The 25,067-nt window shown below is 34.4% G+C and overlaps 1 protein-coding gene across 5 annotated transcripts in view; it reads left to right on the top strand.

Moving 5' to 3' along the window:
* Nucleotides 1-25,067, top strand: part of LOC146588643 (kinesin light chain 1) — a 70,151-nt gene that overhangs the window by 34,208 nt on the left and 10,876 nt on the right. For 3 of the 5 annotated variants that reach the window (XM_085317373.1, XM_085317370.1, XM_085317369.1), the window contains 12 exons: nt 3,995-4,256; nt 6,732-6,962; nt 9,172-9,250; nt 11,052-11,277; nt 11,445-11,532; nt 12,258-12,359; nt 13,042-13,215; nt 13,377-13,476; nt 14,361-14,410; nt 14,498-14,565; nt 16,154-16,262; nt 19,537-19,698. In XM_085317373.1, the coding sequence (XP_085173499.1) occupies nt 3,995-4,256; nt 6,732-6,962; nt 9,172-9,250; nt 11,052-11,277; nt 11,445-11,532; nt 12,258-12,359; nt 13,042-13,215; nt 13,377-13,476; nt 14,361-14,410; nt 14,498-14,565; nt 16,154-16,262; nt 19,537-19,698 (1,651 nt within the window). Of the gene's footprint in view, nt 1-3,994; nt 4,257-6,731; nt 6,963-9,171; nt 9,251-11,051; nt 11,278-11,444; nt 11,533-12,257; nt 12,360-13,041; nt 13,216-13,376; nt 13,477-14,360; nt 14,411-14,497; nt 14,566-16,153; nt 16,263-19,536; nt 19,699-23,691; nt 25,067 lie in introns of those variants that run through there. The other 2 variants (XM_085317372.1, XM_085317368.1) reach the window with 2 other exon arrangements.

Here is a 25,067-nt window from a genome sequence, read left to right as displayed (position 1 = left end):
GATTCAGATTTGTGTTACACTCAATTTCTTTGTTTGGTAGATGTCACTGTAGAGCTTATTATCTTGACCTGTCCAAGGTCATTATTTTGTGTGTGTTGGAAGAAAATTGCTTTATTTGTAAGTGTTTGAAAACTGTTAAGTGACTGTACTTTGTAATGCTCTACATTGTGAGCACTATGTCTCTGCTGTATTTACAACAATCTATGCAGGCACATATCTAATATGATATGTAAACTGCTTAAGCCAGGTGGCTAGTCTGTTGTAACTTTGGTCATGTTAGATATTTTTTCCCCGATCTCATTTTTTTTTTTTTACATACTAAAACTTTGGGTTTTTTTTTCCCAATATTGTGTTAAATTAAAAATTAGCATTTAAATCTAGAATTCTTGCTCTATAGCAACTGAAATTTGCAACGCAGTAAACAGTATGCTGATGTCAGGATAGAAGCAGTAGGAATTTGCAAAGCCTTTGACTATGCCCTTTTTCTGTAGGAGTAAACAGAGGAAGAAAGGAACTAACTCCTTTGGAAGGTGACAACAGAAAAGCACAGTGTTTTTTTTTTTCTCTCTTTTCCTCTGTATGGATGCATCTCTACTTCTCCCTCCCCCCCMCACACACACTGTATAAGATTTTCAGCTTCAGGCTACACACAAAAAAAAAAAAATGTGATAATGTATTCAGATGTGATCATCTTTGATAAATTGGTATGCCTTTTTGTAAAATATAAAAACACCTCATGGAAACAGCAGCACACCTTCATGCTACTCTTGAAATATATTATAGATGTTTATTAATCTTATTCTTACGAGGAATCGGATTTGAAAGCATAATGGATTACTATGTTTGTTGTCTTTCAGTCTGTAAATTATTCTCTCATAGTTTTACAAAAGTCTGAACAATGTTTTCAAGAATTTTTTGTAAGTATTTTAAGAGATCATTTAAATGGATGTCTGAGGCAACCTTGTAGAAGGGTTTATTCCTTTCCTGTCAATGAGAGAGATTAGAACTCTGTAATTAGGATTCTACTATGGGAGAACTGTGTCTCTTCAAGTTATCTATATCTTTTTATAACTTTTGAATTGGCACCAAGTCAAGTACAGTTGCTCATATTGGTTATTCTGAGGCAATGGAAAACTCATGGTTACTCTCAATATTTGGGTTAAAATGTGATGCCTTAAAAATTAGACACACAGAACGAAGGCAAAGGAGAATGTATTTGTAAAAGAGATCTACAGGTCGTGATGGGTTTTAAGTTTGTTTCTGTCTTCTTTGGATTTAGATGGAATTCTTAAACCTGCTTTTCCTTTCTTCAAAAGTGTCCATGATGTGCGTGTCCAGTTACGAGCTACTCTGTTAGAACAGGCCCTTTTGCTGGCTTAGCCTTCTTTAGTTGCAACTTTTCATATATTCAGCCAGAACTGTGTGCAGCATCATGTCTGACAGCCCCCTTTCTGGAAAGTAACTAAATTAGGGCCCATTTCATGCCTAAAATTTCAGTGTGCATGCAGTTGTCTTCTGCCTGGTTTCTCTGTGGAATACCTACTTTGCCGGCTGCCTGGGCTGCCTCATTCTTTTATTTAAAGATAATGATTGCAATGTCTGACAGTATTTTTCTATTACTCTCTTGATTTGTGGGCTATGGGTTGTTTTTTGTGTTGCTGTTGTTGTTTGATAACAGTGAATGGCTGTTAATTTATCTGTGTTAATCACCTAGGATTCATTTAACTTCTGCTTTGATGGATAAATTGTACCTCTTTTTTGAACATCCCCCTTCCCCCACACACTTACCTACTCTGTTTTCCATCGTTAATAATGTTCCGCAAAGACTGTAAAATGTTGAAACAAGCAGAAAAAATTACCACCCCTGTTCACATAGGACGAAAACAAACGATCACATACTTTGGAAAGCTTCAGACATGCAGAAAAAAGTCTGGGTATTTAAAAGTCAGATTTTTCAGAACTTCTCTAGTATGAAATGAAAGCATCTATTCATCAGATATCCTCTGCTATTTTAATTTTCTTTTGATCAAAGGTTCAGTGCTTTGCATTCAGAATGGAAATTGTTAATTTAATGGCATGAAAGCATGCCAGATTATAATTAGCGGTGAGCTATATGCTGAAGTTTGCATAACCCATAGCAATTTCCTCTATGACCGTGCTTGTCAGAAGCATTTATGTATAAATTTCGTTTATCTACAGATTTGACTTATATTAAATTGGTACACAGTTCTTTTTTAAGAACAATCTTATGGAGTGCATATTTAAACGAAGTACTTTAAACATTCTGGGTAATATTGGTAGATAATAAATGAGAAATGTCTAATTGCGATATTTTGCTAATCAGCTAAACTCTCCTGGAGTTATTCCAGATTAACTGTGGGTGTGAATATGAGCTTTTGTATTAAAATGTGGTAAGCCAAGGTTTGCTGCTTACCTAGGTTGCCTGTGTTTTCAGACAGTAGATTTTTGCAATATAAGCTAAGGTGGTACCCAGCTCCTTTGCGGCAAGCAGGTATGCCGTCTCCATTTGCACCGCTGGAAACCATAACAGAAGATAATCTGAGTGTATATAAACAGTGTGAGCTACCTCTTTTTATAGATTAGTGTATGTGTGTGTATCTCAATATATATCATTCTAAAGTAAGAATACATCCTTAGGCTGTTGTGAAGTAGTGCATGTGTAGATGGATGTTCACATGACAAAATCCTACAGTGCTCTTATTGTGACTGAAATTCCTTTTGGCTTTCTTTAAAAAATTAGACTTGTTTCTGTGCAAAGGTCTAATACAGTTTAGCTAATTCATTTTAAGTACTGGTTTATCAGAGCTTCCCCAAGTGTCTTCACGTAGGTAAGTTGTAATTTGTAGCTTTTGAAAAATCTTGGCTACTCTATAGTCTCTTCATCCTAATTTATATTTCCTAGTACAATTGAAGATTACATCCTAAGTATAAAGGAGTAATTCCTTAATTCTTTATTTTAGTTATAGAGCATTTTTCTGGTAATATTTCAAAAAGAGTCAAGTGATTTCTCTTCTGTCTGTATTTCCACCTCGTTAGACTTGTTTGTCACTTCAGTAACAGGGCATGTAATGATAATTGCCTGAGTTCTTAAACATTTTTTGGTCTTCATTTGCATTTGGTAGAGGTGTTTACAAACATTCAGAAATTTACTGGCCTTGACATAGTGCATGACCTACTGACAGAATAGCACAGTGAAATGTTTGTTGCGAAGATTGTGTTATACAAATAATTTTTCCCAGCTATGACAGTTGTTGCAGCTTCATCAAAAAAGCTACATCTAGACCCGTAGACAGTTGAACACCTGTGTGTAACTTGATTTACAGTGATGTAATTTTAGGGGACAGTTATAACTTTTAAAAATACGTAGGTGTAATACCTTTTCTAGCCACTGGAAAAAGATGAAGATGGTGTTTTCTTCTTAATGGAAAACTGGAAAAGGAATACTGTTTTTTTTCTTATTGTTGATTGATCTATCTTTACTCTTTTTAGAGGAGTGGATAATATTTCTTCAAATTGAGCTCTTATTTAGTGGATGTTTGTGGAGATAGATAGTTGCAGATCAGTGGCATCTGCAGGTAGATTCTTACATACACCTATTGCTATATTCCTCTGGCAGCAAGCCAGAATCCTGAAGATGGAGCATTTAATTTTTTTTTTTTTTTTTTTTTTTTGTTTTCATTTGTTTTTTTTTTTTTTTTTTTTTTTTTTTTTTTTTTTGGATGCTCATTAGAAATTCTTCTGCCATTTTGTAGTATATATTTTCATTTGTTATTTGTTTTGTGAGTATAAATATTAACTCTGGAAATGAAACTGGAAAACACTGTCAAAACCAGGACTTAAAATATTGCAAAAGTGTACAAAAATACCATAATATTCTCAATATAAATTTCAAATTCACATGCTTGAAAAAGATTATTGAGAATTCCTTATCTTATTTTTACTTTTGGTTAACTAGTGTACTCTTTAATTTCAGAATGTATGAAAACATGTCCACAATGGTGTATCTAAAGGAAGAGAAGTTGGAGAAGCTTACTCAAGATGAAATCATTGCCAAAACTAAGCAAGTTATTAATGGACTGGAAGCACTGAAGAATGAACACAACTCAATTTTACAAAGCTTACTTGAAACACTGAAATGTTTGAAGAAAGATGACGAAACTAATCTGGTTGAAGAAAAATCAAACATGATTCGAAAGTCACTGGAGATGTTGGAACTTGGACTTAGTGAAGCACAGGTAAAATTGGAGTAGAAATAAAGTATTTCAGGCTTTGACTGAAATTTTGTTAGAAAAAAATAAATGAAAATTCATTATTTGGCCTCTAATTGGAAACTTTAAGCAGAGTTCAATGTTTATGGACTAATGTTTACATTACTAAGCATTAAAAATGAGCTGGAACATTTACATTATTACCGTATGTTGAGGAGGACTACTGTAGTTAAACAGAAGGAAGTACTAGCTGTTCTACTATGTTACAAAACCAATTATGCATTCCATATTAAAGCTTTGAAGCCCACAATGAAGCTTGACTTCAGTGAGACAATTACTGCCTTCTATTTAGATTTTTCCACAGCATTAGTCAGGTAATACTTGAGAAGTTCAAAAATTAGACATCAGTATTCTAACTCTAGGTTACATGCAAATTCTAGAATTTACTCAAGGTTAGGAGACCTAACCTTTGAGCTCTGCCATAATCTTAAATTCATATTTTCATGTCCTTATTTTTGAGATCCTTTATTCTAGCTCATGGTCTTGCTGGGGCTTAAGAATCTCAAATGTTTATTGAGCTTTTTACCAAAACAAAAGTGACCTTAAATATATTTCAAAAGTTAAGAATTGTGTACACAGCCTGAAAAACTTTCACTGATCTTTCAAAGAGAAAGAATGAATATATGCTACCTGTCATGGAAATGTGGAGTTGAAATGACACAATCCCTGATCATTGCACTAAAGCCTAGGAGTCCATACCACATACATGCTTCGATCCCTTGTGTAAGATGGAAAAACTTAAATGGAATAAAATTGCAACAGTTGGATTTCCTTTTATCTGTGCTTGCAGAATATCTGTGAGTGAATGAGCATCTTTTCTCTCCTAACTTTGACATGATACTGGGATTCTTGAAAGCTAGTTTTGATTCTTGACTCCATCAGATTAAGTAGTTTTAGTTTCAAATGTTACTGCCTTGTCTGCTGATCTGGTATTTTTTGAACTGTGATGGTTGAAGATCCCCAAAAAGTCTGCGTGTATTGCCTTTGTTAGGAAAGCAATTACACTTTGAACAACCGTTGTCAGACTTGGAAAAAGCCCACGGTGTGCTTTGGGATGTCACATTATCTCATTTCATTTGCTGTATTTAAATTAGGATATGAAAAGATTTTCATGGCTATTTTCATGATATGTAGCTATGAGATTAGTGTTACTATTATGAGGATGAAAGTGACTTTGCTGAATAAACAATATAACTTTGCTTTCAGAAAACTCTAGAGAAAGTTTACAAAAATTAGTTTGCCATTGTAGTTTATACGTTGGTATTTGAGTATGTTGACCATACTATCACAACTTCCCTAAACATATTTTCTGATTTTAAAAATGTAAATGTTTGAAGAGGCTAAATAATTTAAATTATTAATAGTTTTAAATACATAAAAAGATAGGTGTTGAAGTCTAGAGATTTGTACTATCTGACCTTTATAGAAAAAGTAGTTTGTAAAGACCTGGTATACTTTTTGGAAATGTGAAATTTCAGTTAAAAATACATATACAAAGGTAACTATGTTTAAAATAAACATTAGTATTTCATCCCTCCTTTTATAACTCAAGGATTTCAAACTCTTCATGTTATCTGTGATGATTTTATTTTATCAGGATATGCTTTCTGGGGTTGCTATCAGCTATTCTACAGGTATCAGTGGGAGATTAACATAAACAGAGAAGGCAGAATATCATCTGTAGGTAGTGTCTGGCTTTCGTTTAACAAACTCCTTTTTCATGTAACATTGTCTAACATAAAAACAAAAAATATCTAAGGAGATTGCTTTTATGACTGTTCTATTTTTGTCCTTAATGTGGTGGTTTAGACGCATTGGCTGTCTGCACACTTGAATTTGTGGCATATATATATATATATATATAAAGTGCTTAAATAAATTGTTTTCAGTTCCACATTTAAATTTAAGCAGTATAACTGTCTCTTTGAAGTATTATTGTTATACCGAGGAGTTGATCCTTATAAGCTGCAAACATGAATTTGAATCCTCTGTCTGAAAATTGCTGAACTAGATCTATGGCTTAGTTCTTAAAGGGAAGGTTATCTTTGTAGTTCTCTAAGTTAAAAGTACACTTACTCAGTTTTGTATTAGTAGAACAAAGGTTTCCATTTCAGTAATCTAAATTCTAGTTCATCTTTTTAATATAGCTTAACATTACATGTAATATTTAAGGCATTCTAAAAAATTTGACTTAAAACTGTAGTTGTATCATGAAAAGCAGTCATTAATAAAGAGTTACTCTAAGCTGATTCTGACTGCACGAATGGTAAATATGCTTAAATAGAGGAAGGGTGAACACCAAATAGAAACATAAAGAAGCAAAATCTAAACCTTTTACCAGATTTCACAGCTGATACAGGTTTTAAGCATAAAAATTCTTTTGTATTAAATACAGGACTGCATTTAGAGGACATATGTCATGTGATATCTTCTGCTTTTTAGGTAATGATGGCATTGTCAAATCACTTAAATGCAGTGGAATCAGAGAAGCAGAAATTGCGTGCTCAGGTTCGCCGGTTATGTCAGGAAAATCAGTGGCTACGGGATGAGCTAGCTAATACACAACAGAAACTACAGAAAAGTGAGCAATCTGTGGCTCAACTGGAGGAAGAAAAGAAACATCTAGAATTCATGAATCAATTAAAAAAATATGACGATGATATTTCACCATCAGTAAGTAGCTGTACAGTAAAAAACAGCTTATGTTTAGATGTGTTGTAAAATGCCTAGTTACCAAGAAATGAGAGGTGCAAGTTTTTTATTTTTATATGTATATGCATGTACATATTTGTCTTTAACATAAAAATAACTGTTACTAAAATGCTTACCTTGTACCAGTTTCACAGTTCACAGAAAGAATCTGACAATTAGCTTCTTTATGTTTATTTATTTACTTATATTTTACTACATGTACATAATAAAATACTACATAATAAAATAGATATGAGGGTAAAAAATTGTTAAATAGTTATTTAGCATCATATTAGCTTAAATRTGAAGAAATGAACTTGAAGCCAAAAATTTCCTTTGCTGTTTGGCGGCAGTGTAAACTATAGCAGGTTGTAAGTGTATACGGGACTTAGCTTATTTTGACTGCAGGAAAAGTACTTACTTTTGGTCTAGTGAAAGCAGGATCTAGCCTCAGTATTTGCTGAGAACATATACTAGGATAAGAAGTCTTTTGAATCTGCTTCCTTTACCCAGTGCCAAATGCTGTGATCATCTGCACATTTTTAGTTGCTACTTACCGTTGTGTTAATAAAACATATTCTTAATTTTGGAGAGCATATGGATACAATTTTAATTTACAAAAATAATTACTTCTAAAAAAAAAAAAGTTTAATGTGTTTGCTCTTCATGTTATCTTTTTATTTTGTTTTCTTAAATTAGATGGTATTACAGAGAAAGATCTCACTTGGTATGTTCTGACCTTCCCAGTCATGTCTTGGTTCTCTGTAACCAAGTATCTCAGTAACATGCTGAGGGAAAATGCATGAGTTCTAGTCATACTTAACCAACTACTAGACTAAATCCTTTCTAACATAGTGTGAAATCTTTTAGTCAGCTGCATTCAGAACTTTTCAGCACTATTTCATGAGTTAGTATTTGAAGTTGAAAACTGCCAGCGAAGCCTGTTCARTGCTGTTACAGAACTTTCTTTAAGGAGAAAAAGGATCAGGAGGAGGAAATACTGGGATTTTGATGTGCTAAATGTAGAACTGTAATCTTTAGTTGGCCTGAATAATACCATTACTTGACTTGGACTAGAAATTTGAAATTTAATTGGCAGATAGGGACTAAGTAAGCAAAGCATCTTTATAGTTTCACCAGTCATGTAAATAGTCTCTGTTAACAATCTTTGAAAATAGTTGCATGTATATACTTGGTTGGAGCTTAGAAACAGCACGCTTTAAAAGTTATAAACTTCCCATGTGAAATCCAGCCTGTGATCTGCTATTTTTGCAGAGAAACCACTTTTCTACTACAGAGCATGTGTGCCAGCAGCAATAGTTGCCTGCCTTTCATCTATGAAAAAAGGTGTTGGATGGACATATGGATGGGGGGAGAAAAGGATGTATTCTAGTTTTGGGTATTCTACTTGCTGAGATGAATATTTCTGACAGTTTCAACTATTCATATTGTCTAGGCTCCAAATGTAGGAAACAGGACTGAGAGTTCCCTATGTTTCTTTACTTCACATGATCATGGGATTTGGAATGATCTTTGAATGTTTAAAATTTATATATATAGATGAATTGTGCTGAGATGAATATGATGTGAGAAGGTAAATACTGGAGTTGAACTTCCTTCAAGGTGTTTTTACTTTTTGAACCTTAAGCATCACAATTGCAAAATGCATTATTGGTGCAGAAATTGAGTACTCAGAAATTGAAAGGAAGGAACTAGTGTTGCTGGTGAATTTTATTCTCTTTTGGGAGATGGATCTCCTTATTCCTCTCCCCCTTGCATCAATAACTGCATACATGATCTCAGAAGTACTGTGGACAATTGTGTATTCAGTAGAGCTCACTCTTTGCTGGGTACATTCTGTAGGTATAACGTCTTTGTAAGAATAGCAAATGTATTCTTGTGTGCTTAAATTGAGACTGAAATCTAGGAGACCTGATTTCTATTCCTAGCTTTGCTGAAGGTGTCCTGTATTTTATTGGGACAGAATATGTAAATGCATTTGAGCATGAGACCTGCATTAAACTTCTGTGAGAAATGTTATTCTTGGCACTTCCTGCATTCTGGTGTGGGGTTTTCCATTAACATTTCCAGTTAAAGAAACATCCCCTTGATACGGAACTCTATTGAAATATTGTTTTAGCCTCAGATTTAATAGTGTAACAATTTGTTTGGATTTGGGGTTGTTTTATAGGAAGATAAAGATACAGATTCCACCAAAGAGCCTTTGGATGACTTATTTCCCAATGATGAAGATGACCAAGGACAAGGCAGTAAGTACGCTTTAAACTACATTGTTAGCGTATTTCTGCAGCACAGAAACTACAAATGCTGTGCAGAAAAATGAATAATCCGTGCGTAACGTACAATGTGCTAGAGCAGAATGGTGATGGCCGCTTGCCCTGCTAGAAGAGGGAAATAAGAATGTCGTGATGGTTGATAGAGGATTTGAGACTAGAATTTTGAAGAAAGTTTGCTAGCTCTTGCAAAGTTTTTGGAACTCTTTTCAGTACAAAATTTGTTTCACAGTCTTTCTTGTGGGTCCCAGAATGGAAAAGGCTTGTTTCCTCRAGTGACTGAGGCAGGTTTTGAAACATTGAAGCTGCTTATTGGTCTGCCTAGATGGTGAATTCTATTAATGACCTTTCTGATTTAACATTTTTTGGCAGGTTTCACTGTGAAATCTTTCTCATATAATCCTTTGTCTTGCTAAGATTGTCTTCCTTAGTTTATTACTCATTCTAGAAGCATTGCCTTCAAATTAGAAGGACTGGTGAATATGGATAGAGTAAAGCTTGAGTTAGCAATCATGTAGCATGGTTGAAGGAAGCCATACATAGACCTTGTTTATTAAATWGTGGTGCTTTTCTTGTGAGTGTAAAGCACAATGTGTTGATATTGTMGTGTATATTCAATATGCTAGTAGTATAAGGATTCTTAGTTGACAAATGGCTAAACAAAATTGTCTGAAGAGCCCCTTCTTGGTAATCATCAGTCTTGAATTTCCTTCTTAGACACACATAAGATATAGTCTTGATAGCTTGACAGTGAAGACCAGCAATGGAAGGAAGACATAAAGAGGTTAGAATAGCTTAATGTTGATCATGAACTTCATCCTGAGCTCATCCTGGCTTCCAAAGAATTTCATGGTGGGAAATCTGAATGGCAGAGCTGTCTTTACAATGATTTACCTAATTCTGCTCTACAAAAGAGAAGAGTGTCACTTCAGTGACAGTAATTTCTTTGACTTCCAGGAAAAATACACAAGTATGGAAGTGCTTTGGGAGGCAGTTGATTGTGGGCATAGATTTGGAATTATATGATTCCACTAATGTAGGGCTCCCACTTGCTTTGGGAGTGTTTTTTGCTTAATAGAAAGGAGAGAAGAAAGTCAGGATCACCACTGGAGGTGTTGGCTAGAATTTAATGGAACTGAGCAGTTTAGGCGCTGCAGTAAAAAATGTGGCTAAACCTGAGGATTAGTAAGTACAAGCAAAAGGCTGWCACTGGCTTTTCTCTTCTAACTGTTATTCATGGTATCCAAAGTGTTTTAATYCTTTATGTGACAACCTTGAGTATTTCTTGGAAGGTATGGCAAACAAAAGGAAACAAAAAAAGAAAGTGTAAATTTAGAGAAGGAGAATAAAGGAAAAAGAACAGATCAGTTCAGCTTTTCTGCAGGTATTTGGCTTCTCTGTGTTCCTTTCCATAGAGAATCTTGGATATTTGTAAATGTAAAATTATGATAAGAGATTTGTTAATASTTTGCTGAAATAGAATAGGTTTCTACTTTCTTCATCTATTTTTTACATTTGGTCCTTTGAGCTGATAGAAGTGTGAAATATTAATGGTGTCTTTATTCATTCAGCAAGGATAGAATATGAAGAACAAAACTGTTATCTTTTCACTGTTACTGTTCAAGAGAGCATAACTGTTGTGAAGTGTATTCTAATASGAATGACTGATATTGAGGAAATTTAGCCATTCTCTTTCTATGTCATTGAGCAGTAATGTTAGATGTTTTCCAATTATGGTAATCTCTTTAAACAACTTAGTCTTGTGTATTTCTTCCAGTTCAGCAACAGCATAGCAGTGCAGCTGCTGCTGCCCAGCAAGGTGGCTATGAAATTCCAGCAAGATTAAGGACCCTTCATAATCTTGTTATCCAGTATGCTTCCCAAGGTAGATAYGAGGTTGCTGTACCACTTTGTAAACAAGCTCTTGAAGATCTGGAGAAGACTTCAGGTCATGATCATCCGGATGTTGCCACTATGTTAAACATACTTGCTTTGGTATACAGGTTTGTATCCTGATGTAGGTGTATATCAGTTATACAAACAGCTAATATTTGGCTATAACCTCTTAATGTTCAGACTAATATTTTTTGATTGTTATATTATTTTGTCAATCCTTATTTTTTATGACTTTCTGAATCCTCAGTATTAATTAAGACTTTTTAAAATTTAGGGACCAGAATAAATACAAAGATGCAGCAAACCTCCTGAATGATGCCTTGGCTATCCGTGAGAAGACTCTGGGCAAAGATCATCCAGCGGTTTGTATACATGCARTGTCATATTTTTAGTTTTGTTTTTTTTCACTGAAATTTTTTGAACTCATTCTAATATTAAACTCAACAGGAAAGTTTTTAAGACCTGGCTTATCTCTAAACAGTACAGGTAGGAGGCCACAATGTAACATATTTCATTCTATTTTAAATATTTAAAATGCCTTTTGAGCATTATTTTCAATTCTATTTCACCACAAATGACTTGCCCTTGATTTTGGATCAGATTGCATGGATTTTCTATGGGAAATTAATGTGAAGAAATATTATAATTTGTTCACTCAAATCAGTTCAGTAAATTCAGATTAAAGGTGTATGTCTGATTTGTTTTACTCCTGCTTTTAAATGAGGCATAATTCAAATCAAGCTTTTGTACTCAGTTTTTGAAATYAATGTAGTATCTCATTTCATCTGTGATGAAGTGGGGCAAATCTGAGTATRGATTTGAGAAGTAACTTTGAGAGAAGAAAGTAAAAAGAAAATGTATGTGCTTTATGACATTGTTCAAATGAAGTAAAAGTATTACATACCTTTTTTTCATGCTTTGTTTACATATGTATATACACTTTTTTTTCCTCTTCACTTGCTTACTTCAAGAGGTTTGCCTTGTGCATGGACAATTTGAAAACATCAGTGCATTGCAGATGTATTCATTTGTCACGTTTCTGTATCAGCAAATTTCAGTGTAATTAATACTTCTCTGCTGTTGGCAGGTGGCAGCAACTCTAAACAACCTTGCAGTGCTCTATGGTAAACGTGGAAAGTACAAGGAAGCTGAACCTTTGTGTAAGAGAGCTCTGGAAATCAGAGAAAAGGTATGAGAAAAAATGTAGCACTTTTGTATGGATGGTTTTTTTTGGTGGAATATTTTGTGTAGGGTGTGTGTGTGGTGGGTGAGTGTGAWGTATTTTGGTTGGGTAGATCTACCAGAGCAACCACAGAGTTAGCAATGGCATAGTAGTAATAGATGAAGTGCAAAACAATATTAAATTCACATACTCTCAGAGAGATTTTTGAGAACTCTGGGTATATTTTAAATTCTGAAGCCTGTAATAAATTTACTTCTCCACCTTTTCTTTCTTTTTTTTTTTTCTTCATTGACAGTTGGTTGACAGGTAGTCTTTCTTTTGTCAAGGTCATTGGAATAGAAAAGAAACATCATTAAAAATTTTGAAGTCAATTATTCTAGTTATGTGGATATGTTCTAATGTTCTAGCCCATGTGACTGAATGTTTGTATCTTCAAGCCTTTTCATATAATATATTGTACATAATGTAATTATATTGCTGAAGTTATTCTTGTTTTGAATTGTTCTGCAACACTGTGAATTTATAATTGATTTGAATAATTTGCATACTTTATATATGCAAGGTTTACTTTCATCATTCTTCTGTTGAAATTGAAGAGAATGAAAAATTAAAGGGTATAACCTGATGCATTTTTAAATCCTGATATGATAACTAGAGGATCTTTTCATATGGGGTATTTCATTTTCAGGTCTTGGGGAAAGATCACCCTGATGTCGCCAAACAATTAAATAATCTGGCTTTACTGTGCCAGAACCAGGGTAAATATGAAGAGGTAGAATACTACTATCAGAGGGCACTGGAGATTTACCAAACTAAGCTGGGACCAGATGATCCAAATGTTGCAAAAACAAAAAATAACCTGGTAAGATATTTTTTAAGTAAATCTAAGAAAAAGTAAACTTTTTTTCTGGTGAAATGAAGTGTATGTACCTTTGTTCAACATTTAATGTATTTATTGCTTATCAAAATTAAGCAGTGTGCTGATATCTTTTTTTTTTGGGGGGGTGTTATTTTTGTTTTTAGGCATCCTGCTATCTAAAACAGGGCAAATTTAAGCAAGCAGAAACTTTATACAAAGAGATTCTTACTCGTGCTCATGAACGGGAATTTGGTTCTGTAGATGGTAAGAAACTTAATCCCTAGAATGAATGTATGTTTCATTTTTGTAATAGTTCTGAAAATCTGTAGGAGATTAATTGTATCATGATTAAAATTGTCTGTTTGAGGCAGATCTAGAAGTTGAAATTATAGATGCATTAAAGTACTGCAAAACTTACCATAAGAAAGAATTTACATGCAGCAATAATATTTAATTCAAAATGAAAGAKCTTCATATAGGTAGAATACTTAGTGAGTTTATGTTTTACAGATTGTGTTTCTGATTCATTTATTATATGCTTCAGAGAAATTCCAAATTTTGTATTCTTGTAGAGGCAGAAAAATGTTTGTCATTTTATAGTCACAGAGATAAATCAGTACAGGATTCTTGATGACATTATAGATACCTTGTTGAAATGATCCACTGAGTCATCCATTAATAAACCAAAGCATGGGGGGAAAAAAACCTTAAATTGTAAATTACATTCTGTAAGTCAAATGCATTTCATCAACTGTAAATCAGTGAAGAATTTTCACTGCACTTCATGACAGTAGTGTATGCACCATTCAGCAAATGTCAAAACAGTCATTATGATAAAAGAAATAAATGTATGTTTTCGAGCAAATAACTAGGCGCATGACAAATTGACAGTATATCCTTACATCGAAGCTTTTAAGTAACTCTATTTCTAATTTCTGAAAAGACAAGACAATACTGTAAAACTACCAAAGATGAAGAGTATATTTTATTTATCTRCTGCTGCTTTTTGTCGTATGGATAGTAACTTCTTTTGGTGGTAGTGGCATTATAAATCTGTGGTTCTCAGCTGTATTTTRTAAGGATGAAAATCAAACAGTGAATATTTTTCAGATTTATAGCATAAAATATTTTCTCCTATGTTTCATCAGATGAAAATAAACCTATTTGGATGCATGCTGAAGAAAGGGAAGAATGCAAAGTAAGGCCATTTATAGTAAAACTTTTGGAGGAGCTTTTACTATTTAAGTTGCAGATTAGTTATTTTCCCTTGTTGCTTTTGTTTTAGGGAAAGCAAAAAGATGGCACATCTTTCGGAGAATATGGTGGTTGGTACAAAGCTTGCAAAGTTGATAGGTGAGTATTTCCTTTACGGGATTTTGACCACAAGGCAACCACAATATCCTAAAATGCAAGATTAAAACATATTTAAAAGTTAAGCCAAACCAACAAGTGGCTTATGGCTACAAAACCTACAGTATTAGAAGTTCAGACCCAAGACTGGCTTTCAGGAAGCCATTATAGAATCATAGAATGGTAAGGTTGGAAGGGACCTCTGGAGATCATCCAGTCCAACCCTCAGCACAGCCCATACAGGGATTGAACCCGCAACCTTGGCATTAGCAGCACCACGCTCTAACCATTAGTAGTTTCCAAGTCCTGAGGCTGCTTTTAATCTAGGCCAGTTATATCTAGTGGGTGACATAAAAATTCACCAAAAATTGGCCAAGAACTGTTCTGTTCTTGGCAATTCTTCATGTGGAGGTATAGGTCACCTTTCATTTTTTTTAAATTGTTGCTTGGCGTATGCCTTCTTCCCCATTATGCTCTAGCAAAACCTCTGGAGAAGGCCAGAAGCCTAAAGGAGACGGTGCAAATAGCTTAGCCTTTCTAGCTGGCCCAAGAAAACAAAGTTAAACTGCCACACTTCTGCATTATTGGAGTTCTGAGAGCTTGAAGAATGTTGTTTTGTTTGAATGAAAAGGTGTATCTTAAAACTTGAAGGAGGGAAACAAGCMCTTCTGTTAGCATCATGCTTGACAAAACATCCTTTGTACATTTTAATTTTGTTCCTTAACTGCCTTTCTTCCTGTGCAGGTGGTACAATGATAGAAAAAACCCTGCACCTAGTACTGACCCTGTTTATTGATTTTTTTTTTTCTTTAGTGTTTGTATTGTTACATTTTCAACAAGCAACAGAGGCTTTGCATTGTTCAAATCTGCCCTTTTTTTCCCCCATCCTGAACTCTGGGTACTGTATGTTTGGTTGGTTTGCTTTTTGTGTCCCAGCTCATTCTAGTGCATGAGGAAATCTTTTCTCTGATGCTGCTGGAAGAAAACTTTTAGCAACAATATTGTGACTGAGCTAATTCTCAGTATGTCATTGAATCAAAAATGTCTTTTTGGAATACAAGACTTGTTAATGGAGTGTCCCATTTTTTTTCCTCTATTTCATTGTTCAAATCTAGTTTGAATGCATAGAAACTGAAAATAGTTACTAAGTAAAGGCTARGGAAAGGAATTGTTAATTTATTTTGTGACTAATGCTATAGTAACAGTCACTGTTTGAACTGACAGGTGTATTTTCTGGAAGCTTTGCAATTATTCAGCTTGACACATTCAGTTTGAGTTATATTTTCACCACTGGGAACTGCATCTGAAAAGTACAAGGATATAGCTCTTCAGTTTTCTGTTGAATGGCTCTAGAGGCTAGTTACTAACATTGGGTTTCAGGGCTGCTGGTAATCGTAGTGTGAACTGTCAATGCGCTTTGAAAAAGGTTAACAGGTTTTTAGTGTATCTTGTGCTAGTACTGTGTACTTCAGAAGAGAATTGCATAATAATGAAGATTATGATGATGGATATTAGATTCATTTAAGTTTTTATTAGTTTATAAGTTGAGAAGAATTTTATGTCTCTGTGTATATACTTTTTTTTTAAATAGTCCAACAGTAACAACTACCTTAAAGAACCTTGGGGCACTTTATAGACGGCAAGGCAAATTTGAAGCTGCTGAAACGTTAGAAGAGGCAGCAATGCGATCTCGTAAACAGGCAAGTATGAAAGTTCCCCTTAATGGTGTTTCTGCTTGTGGTCATCCATATTTTCAACTAAATTTTGTTTATAATGCATGTAAGATGCTCTTAGTTGTACAGTATGAGGTGCCTTTTTTTTTCCTTTAACATGCGTTCTGAGTTGTACAGAACCAGCTTATTACCTTTCTTACCAAAAAAAACCTTAAATTTCAGTCTGAACTGTTAATGAAATGCTACCATCTTTATCCTTGTAAAATGGTTAATTGCTAGCGCAATGGCATCAAGTACTCAGGGCATGAATCAAAATGGGGGTSAAATTATGCAAAACAGAAGAGCAGAAAATGCTCTCTCTGTCAGCATTCCTCAGCTGAGTAAGTGTCCTGGGAGAGCTACTGTAGCTAAGGGAAAATGGAGAGCATCTGTTGATTTAAACCCCTCTTGCCAGTAATACTGCCAGTAACATCTGAGATGTACTATTAATAAGGAGCTCACAGTCTCACAGATGTTCTGGATTTGCATATGACTGATTGCGACTAGCGTAGGCTGCTAGGTCCTACTCCCAAAAGAATGTTAGAAATTTATCGGTTGCTGTTTCTGTTTTGCAGACTGATGTGGTAAGTGTTACTCTTTGAGGGGGACTGTTCCAGTTCTTTTAATGTGGAGAAGTCCTGTGCTGTCTCTGCATTCTCAAACCTTTGTTTTCAAGTAACCCTTTCTTGCCGTCTTAGAACGTGGGAAAAAGATTTCTTTCTTACCCTTTTGGGTGATTTGGTGTATGATGCCTTTTATAAAGGTATGTGAGATTGGACCGCAAACGAGGCTGATCAGTCAGTTTAAAATGGAAAGAAAAGGAAGAAAATGTAAATGAATAAAACCCAAAACTTGTAAAGTTCAATTTCTAGTTTTCTTTTTCTGTTTTTTATGGGAATGGAGGTAATTTTATTTAAGAAGTGGCTTTTTAATGTTTCCATGTAAAATTCTAATTGTAAATTGAAGTAAGCTGGTTGAGAATGGGTCCACAGAAAATGATGGGGCACATCTTTATAGATAATGACTATTTTATTTATTTATTTAAAGTGACACAGAGTTGTATTTTAAAGAATGATTCTGCAACATTTGTTGCTAGTGCAGAAGCAGGCTCCCAGAAAGCTGGTAGGAAAATTCTTCAGCAAGGAAAATTCAAGTGTGTGTGGGGGGGTAGTTGATACAGTCACTTTTTTTTTTTTTTTTTTTTTAAACTGAGGAGTATTTTCACGTTTTTTTTCTGAAAGTTCATTTTTGATGCTTCTGTCATTCAGATGTGTTTTGAAAATAAGAAATGTGCTTTGCACCTTAAATAAAATCTTTGCTTTGTTTCTCAATTTGGTTCTTAGTTTTGCTGTTATCACTACACAGTGTAATTTTAATAAGAGTAAATACAACTAGGATAAATTGGCATAATAGTAATGACAAGACTGGTAGAAAACTCACTAGTAGTTATGTTCATCTACTTAAAAAAATCTTTTTAAGTTTTTGCTATAAAGCTTTTAACTAATTATTTGGAATTCAAGCTGGGAGGATATTGCTCATGGAGAAGTTTCTTTGAATCCCTGTTAAATCGGCCGTCTCTTGGCTTGTCTACCTTTTGAAAAATTATTCCTTGTCTTCACGTGCTGTAGAGCCTGCTGGAGGCTTGCTGCTGCTACTTCATTTTTATTAAACATGCCTCACATTTGGCGTAATACACCACTAATACTGTTATACCATAGCATGTCACATTACACAGAGATAGATTTGGACATGTCGGGATTAACGCTGTCTTATTAGCCGTGTCTTTCTTCTATAAGTGATTACAAGACAAACAGAGTTAGTACACTTCCCCTTTTGAGCTAAAAGCAAGGAGCTACTGCTGTCCCCAAGCTTGGGGAAGCATCAGTCCTCCGCAGGCCTGTTGTCCCTTGTGCATGGTTTGTTTGCTTTTGCTACTGGGGTATGTATGGTAGATTTTTACAAACTAGAGGAATTCTTCCTGGTTTGTTTGATTCTGTCCTGAAAGTTGAAGGACGAAGTGCTTTTCCTCATCCCTTTGGCTTTTTAGCACGTGAGGTAAATGAGAGAGGATAGCTTTGGAACAGAGCCTAGGGTCCATGTGTGGTATTTCTCCTCTTAAGTGTCTATTTGAAATACATGTTATGCTTTTCATGTTCTGCATTGCTAAAGAGACTGGGAATAAAGCCTGAGTTTACACTTCTTTACTCTCTGAGTTTCAGCCTCTTTCCTGTCCCATTTGTCCCTGAGGAAATGAATATACAGGACCGTTATGTGTTGGTTTTGCTTCTTTCATATAGAATTCATTAGCAAGACTGCTCTTCTCTTCAGCTAGTGGAAAGCAGCTCTAAGGGGTCTAAGAACCCGTTTTCTCCTTGTCACTAAAACAACAGCCTTCATTCTTTCTCGTGTGGTTGCTTTACATTTAGATGTGTATGTTGGGATCTCTTCCTGTCAACAAATAAAGTTTACGATGTAGTTCATTTACGTTGTGCGCATTTTAATAATAAATGATAAACATGATTTGAGCTTTGTTATTTTCCAGTTATTTCTAGTTTCTGTGTTAATGATTTTTGCATTAATCATTAATGCAAGGTTTTCATCTAAGATATTTTAGCAGTGTAAGATATTTAAAGGATTATTTGGTAATTGATAGGCATTCTTTAACAGAATTGGACGTTTTGTATCAACCATATATCTAGTCTGTTCTGTTGAGCCTGCTTTCTACTTGATTTCCTTCTGAAAGATAAATTACATTACTGTGCTCATGTGTCAGTATTTTCTGAATTTCAGTTTCAGAACTGAAACAGAGCTGTGAATAAATGATTAGGTATTCAGACACCTGCAATTTTCCTTACAAAGGTGGGTAAATATTACACTATTTGATAGGTGGGAAAACTGAGACTTGCATTGTCACTTGGTGACCTAAAAATGGCTTAAATATTAAGCTAGTGGCCAAAGGACTTCAGGTAAGTGACATGCACGTCATAAGCCTTTGACAAGCGACAGACTTGGGAAAAGAATGCCAAGACACTGAGTTCTGAAGGCTCCTAGCACCCTAGAAGCTCTTCTGGACTGTCCAGGTCCTTCATGCCACATTGATGCATGTAAAAGGTAGTTCACTTTGCCTCTGCATTGAAGGTAGAGTCAGGGTGATGGAGTTATATTTGACTGACTGTGCCAATACAGTTTTTTTGTATGTATTGTAGATCAAAATACAGTTTCTAATAAAATAAAACCTTTTCCCATTTTATTTGTTTCTCAGGGACTTGACAATGTTCATAAACAGAGAGTTGCTGAAGTGCTGAATGACCCTGAGAGCATAGAGAAAAGGCGCAGCCGAGAAAGCCTCAATGTCGATGTGGTAAAGTACGAGAGTGGTCCTGATGGAGGCGAGGAAGTGAGTATGAGCGTAGAATGGAATGGGGTAAGTACAGTACACAGTTGAAGAAAATAGTGTAGATAAATTATCACCATGAAAAACGTGGTTGTCCATTCACCAGCTTATTGTTTCTTCAGTATTTTCTTGTTTGATCTACTTTATATTTTGTAGTTTTGTGGAACAATTAAGGAATAAATAAAATGATCATGCTTTTTATAAGATCTTATATATTTATATATTTTTAAATTTTAAAACATCCTTCCTGTTGTCCTAAATGGTAAAATTTGTTCGTGAATTCTGAGCAGTGGTATTTAACTCTGATATGTTTAATGCTGATTGAGTGTCCTGGTTATGGTCTGGTGTATAATTGCTTATCATTGGTTTCTTTTTACTGGTAGAAGTATTCTGGCAATTAACTTACTTTTGCTTTGTCCTTTTGATGTCATATTTGCCCACAGTTTAAATGTTTCTTTGAAAACACTGCAGCTACATCTGTTGGAATAGCAAAGAACACTTGCTGTGAGGATGCATTAGTATGTTTGTGGTTTTAAAGTAAATAATCAGTCTGAAATAATTTCAGTCGCCTCACCCAACTTGCTAGAGGAAACAACCTATCTTTTCAAGCTGATCTACAGTCTATTTTAGTATGCAGTGCCATTGCATAAGAACATGTTAGTAGATTCACATTTCTAAAGTGAAATGTTATTATCACTTTCCCACATTAAAACTTGACTAGAGAGTCAGCACTTACTCTCAGTTGTGATCTCTGGCTTGAATGTCTGGCATTGACTGTCATGAAGTAAAAACACACATATAATATGATTAAACATGCATTTTTTTTAACCCGTTGTTTTACTTTATTTGAAACACAGTGGAAGCTTTCACTTATTGATCTGGTTTATTTAGTTGTTTGCTTCTGTCACCAACTTTCCCATGCTTTATCCCATTGCCAGCAATGGGATATATGTTGCACTGTAAACTAACTCTCAGCTGTAGTTCTGCTTAAAATACTCTTTAGATTATAAAAATGGTATGTTTGCCTTCTGTTACTCTTTGGGAGGGGAAGTAGCCTACTTTGCAGTAAAGAATGTTTTGAGGTTTCATTTCTGATGAAATAGCTATTATTTTAGCCACTTGTGACAAAGTTTAGAATTCCAAAGAAATCCTTGATTAAAAACTTAACACTGGTCAATTTTAGTGGAGAATGTTCTTTCCATCTTTGCTTTTGTCTCTTTCTAATTGTTTTCTTGGCATTGGTGTCTTCAGTGCCAAGACAGTCAATCAGCATGTATTGTGAATAATACTGCATCATTAATAAACCCAAAGTAAGGTTGGATAACTCCTTTTAATTCTAATTTTGCCCATTCAGCATTAGAACTGTGTACTGTACTCCTCCCTTTATTTCTGCTGTACTTTGCATGACTATGTGTTCTAAATGGATAAAACTTTTCATTATTGACATTAATTAAACAAGCATGCAGGTTTTGGATTGAAAACGCCTTCTGGAAAAATAATAGACAGTATTTCTAGGTCAATATTTGAATGAAACTCAGTGATAAAATTGGTCTGAAAAACAAATTTTTGACCCCTTAAGGCAGTCTAACACTTTTTTTTTTAAGAGCATGTTAAAGTGGCATTGCTTTATTCTCGTTTTCAAGATTTACAGTTACTATTCTTTTGCTCTTTAGAGAAGTTTTGTATTACATGTTCTACATAAAGTGGGCAACTCTCTCTCCCTCCACCCTGCTAGTGTTTCTATCTCACTGCTGTTCTTCCCTGTACTTTTTATTGTGTAGATATACCCTCTTGTGTTTCCTCCAGACAAAATTTCTGATTCACACAGTATGGTAGAATTTTTATCAGGTAGTTTCTTCTGTTTGCAAAGCCTGAAGAAAGGCCTGCCTTTTCCATTTAAATTCTGAAGTGTTGAAGCTGACTTATGATCCTGGCTGTCAGAGAGAATAGGTAGAGATGTAGAACAACAAATTTCCTTGAAAACATTTTGCTAGAAGAGCATATTTTAATTAATTGACTTCTGTATGTACCATAATCTCTGTAAGCACTGTACACTTTGTAATGACTTACACTCTTACAAAAAGAGCTAAAATACTTGTTGAAGTAGGTATGTTATTAATTAGTAAAACGGGCATTCTAACTGAGGCTGGTAGTGCCGGTTACATGTTTCTTATAAAATCCATCTCTTAAAGTTAACAGAATATACTTCCAAATGCAAATAAATACTTCGTCTTAAAAATTGAAATTAGAAATTTGGAAAATTGCCCTTGTAAATATTTTAGATTGTTATTTACCTTGAGATTTTTATCCCCTTTCATGTTTTTATATAAAAAATGACAATGAGTATATGTAATGGGTGTGTGGGGTGGAGTCGGCCAGTTTGAAGATGGTTTAAAAAAAAACCTACTTGATATGAAGAGGCTTACATTTATGTAACGTTTGTAGGGTGAGTAAATATCTTTTATTATTCTAACCCATAAACTTCTAACAGACAAGCTTTTGGGCACACAAGTCTGTGTTTTTAGGGTGAAATAAAAGCAACAAATTTCAATACTGTGTAACAACTGAGAAGAGTTGCTGTTTGTTTAAGTGTCAGACAGTGGGGAGGCAATGTAGTTGGTAGCTGCAGAGTAAAGGAAGTGCTGATGGTAGGGAGGGGTTGGGGAAGGTAACAAGGTTATTCTTGTTCCCCGAGTGAAATAAAAATTGGCAATTACAAATTGCAGTTAAAATGCACATCACAGATTTTTGGGGAGTTGTACGCTAGACTTACGGATTTTATTTTATTACTAATATTTTACCTAACTCACGCTTTGAAGATGTTTTATAAATCATGCAATCAGTGTTTAACTTGGAAGTCTGGTACTTTTATATCAGATTTGAAGACAAAATGCCCAAAGATTGTCTACTTTTTCTGAATATGCTAGTTTGTATAGTTAAAAGTCATAGTCAGTACCTACCAAATGCCTATGTTCATTGGACTGTTATGACTACAATGGTACCATTGGTTTAATACCGTAAGTAATAATTAGACTTTTTGTTGAGATAATAATTAGAGTTCAGACTTCAGTGTAATGTAACTCCACTTTTAAAAATGTAAACAAGGTATGCAGTTTAGTTTGAAACATAAATACCCTTTGGTTAGATTTTAAATCATCAAATCAGTGGTAGCAAGGCATTTTGCAAGTTCAAGGAGTTTTAATTACTGTTCATTCCAATTGCTACAGGTAAAGGTTCTCAAAACTGAAATCTTAGAGAATCAGTAACAATCTCTGTACTTTCACTGAGAATGGGAAGTTTGTAAACTAAACTACAGCCAATTTCTATGGATGGCTTCTTTTAGCTGCCTGACTGCACTAGAGAAAGTAGAAAAGCTTCCGTATGGATTTTATATATATATATATGTGTGTGTGTGTGTGTGTGTGTGTATATATATATATGCATATATATGTGTGTGTGTGTGTGTTTTAAATATTCATGAGATTAAATTGACACTTACATGGATGCTGTTTCCTTAAAGGAACAAATAGAATTTTGTCTGGAGGTCTTGTTCTTCTTACAGTTTTTGTTAGTAAAAAAAATTTCTGACAGAAGTTAAAGCTGAAATGAATGCATCTTGCTCTGTTCCTTTCTTCTGTTTTTCTTTTTTCCCCTCTTTTACTTTTATGATAGGGATCTGAAAAAAATCATTTCCTCATATACAAAATATATTCGTAGTATTAATGTTCTCCCTTGTTTAAAATGTTCTGTATTTTGTAGAAATTCTGGTTTAAAAATGCACAGCATCTTTCATGCTGTTTTGTATATTGCATATTAGTGAAATAGGCTGAACTACATAAATATATCTTATGGCAATTGCAATAGCCTGCACTGTGTATTTAAGTGCAATCCAAATACTTTTTCTGTAAAAATGTTTTGAACATGACCTAGAAATACTGTAAACATAATTGTTCAAAATAGAAAACTGTTGAATTTTTCCCAACAGTTTCATTCAGTTTTTCTCTCTCCATTTCTGTCTGACAGGCCTAGATGCCTTTTGTGATTCTTATACTGTCTCCTGCATGACGGGCGTGCACCATCTTCAAGCTTTAACTTCTCTCTTCAGTACTGACTGCTGTGTTTTAGCAAATCCCTTAAGATCCTTGTCAGAGCTACACTTCCTTGTAAACTGGCCATTCCTTCAGTGCTGGTGTCTTCTTTTTTGGGGGGTTTCTATTTCTGTACATGTGTAGCTTTGCCAGATATGTATCTAGTCATACAAAATGTTACTACAACCATATGCTGTGTAATACATAGGTTAAAAAAGTAACAATGAACTTTATAAGTAGCTGTTCACTACAGGGTAAAAAAGGTAGTTAAAAGTATCACACAAGGTATTATTGAAATGGCATGATGTGATCTTTACAGGAGAAAAAACAAAACAAAACAAAAAACATAAACGTAAGGCATGTTCTTCAAGTGCTTTAAAATGTATTTAGAGACCTGTTACGTGGTTAACATCACTATGGAACTCTGGATGTCTTCACTTATGATTATTCTAAAGTAGCATTGCTGTTTAGTCTTTGTGTGAAATTTTGGCAATTATGCTTTTCTCTACTAACTTGGTGTTCAGTGATTTGTGTATTTGTCTTTCTAACTTCTAATAAACCCACTCCAACTCAGGTGTCTGTCTCTGTCTGCTTAGTAGTACTTTACTTTCTCCCTTTACAATTCTTCCTTTCATAATCACCTAGGATTTAAGTAGCAAGTGGTCACTTCTAATCTTACTAAACTGTTTTAAGAGTAAAAAAATACTTAAATACAATTGTAATTAGATGGAAATTTCTTTGATCAGTACAGCAGCGTAAAACATGAACGCAGAGTACAAAAAATTGTTGTTTTGCCATGTTTTACATTGAGTAGTGAAAGGTAAATGATAAAAGGAATTTAATTATATGTTTTTCTGATCAAAAAATATTTTTTAAAAAACCTTAGGATTAAACAAATATGTTTTCAGATAATGCAGATGTTTAGCCAAAGTAAAACAGTTTTGTTCTTAGACTGTGATGGAATGCTTTTGCTTGGGGCTCATACCTGTTAAGCTTGGTGCACTCATGAGAAAGGTAACATGGTGATGGTGAATTGTTTCACATACTGTGGGCTTTTTTTATTATGCATTATGGCTTGAGCATGCCTTCACATTTCTGAAACCTTTGCTACAGTTTCACAGAAGCAATGTTTTTGTTAAAATAGCAGCAATCCTCTTGGTAAAATTATATCCATATGGTATTTTTGTGTTTAGATAATTGTGCCAAGTCTTTATCAATAGCAGTAAAAAATATTTTGCTCTGCTAAACGTTTTTCACCCAGGCTTGAGGGAGGGCAACAAACTCTTGCAGTTTCACATTTCTTCAATGTTT

Source organism: Rhea americana, unplaced genomic scaffold (genome assembly GCF_003343005.1).
Source record: "Rhea americana isolate MKP2758 unplaced genomic scaffold, rheAme1 scaffold_5, whole genome shotgun sequence".
In the NCBI taxonomy this organism is placed as follows: domain Eukaryota; kingdom Metazoa; phylum Chordata; class Aves; order Rheiformes; family Rheidae; genus Rhea; species Rhea americana.
This window is presented reverse-complemented; position numbering and strand designations above follow the sequence as displayed.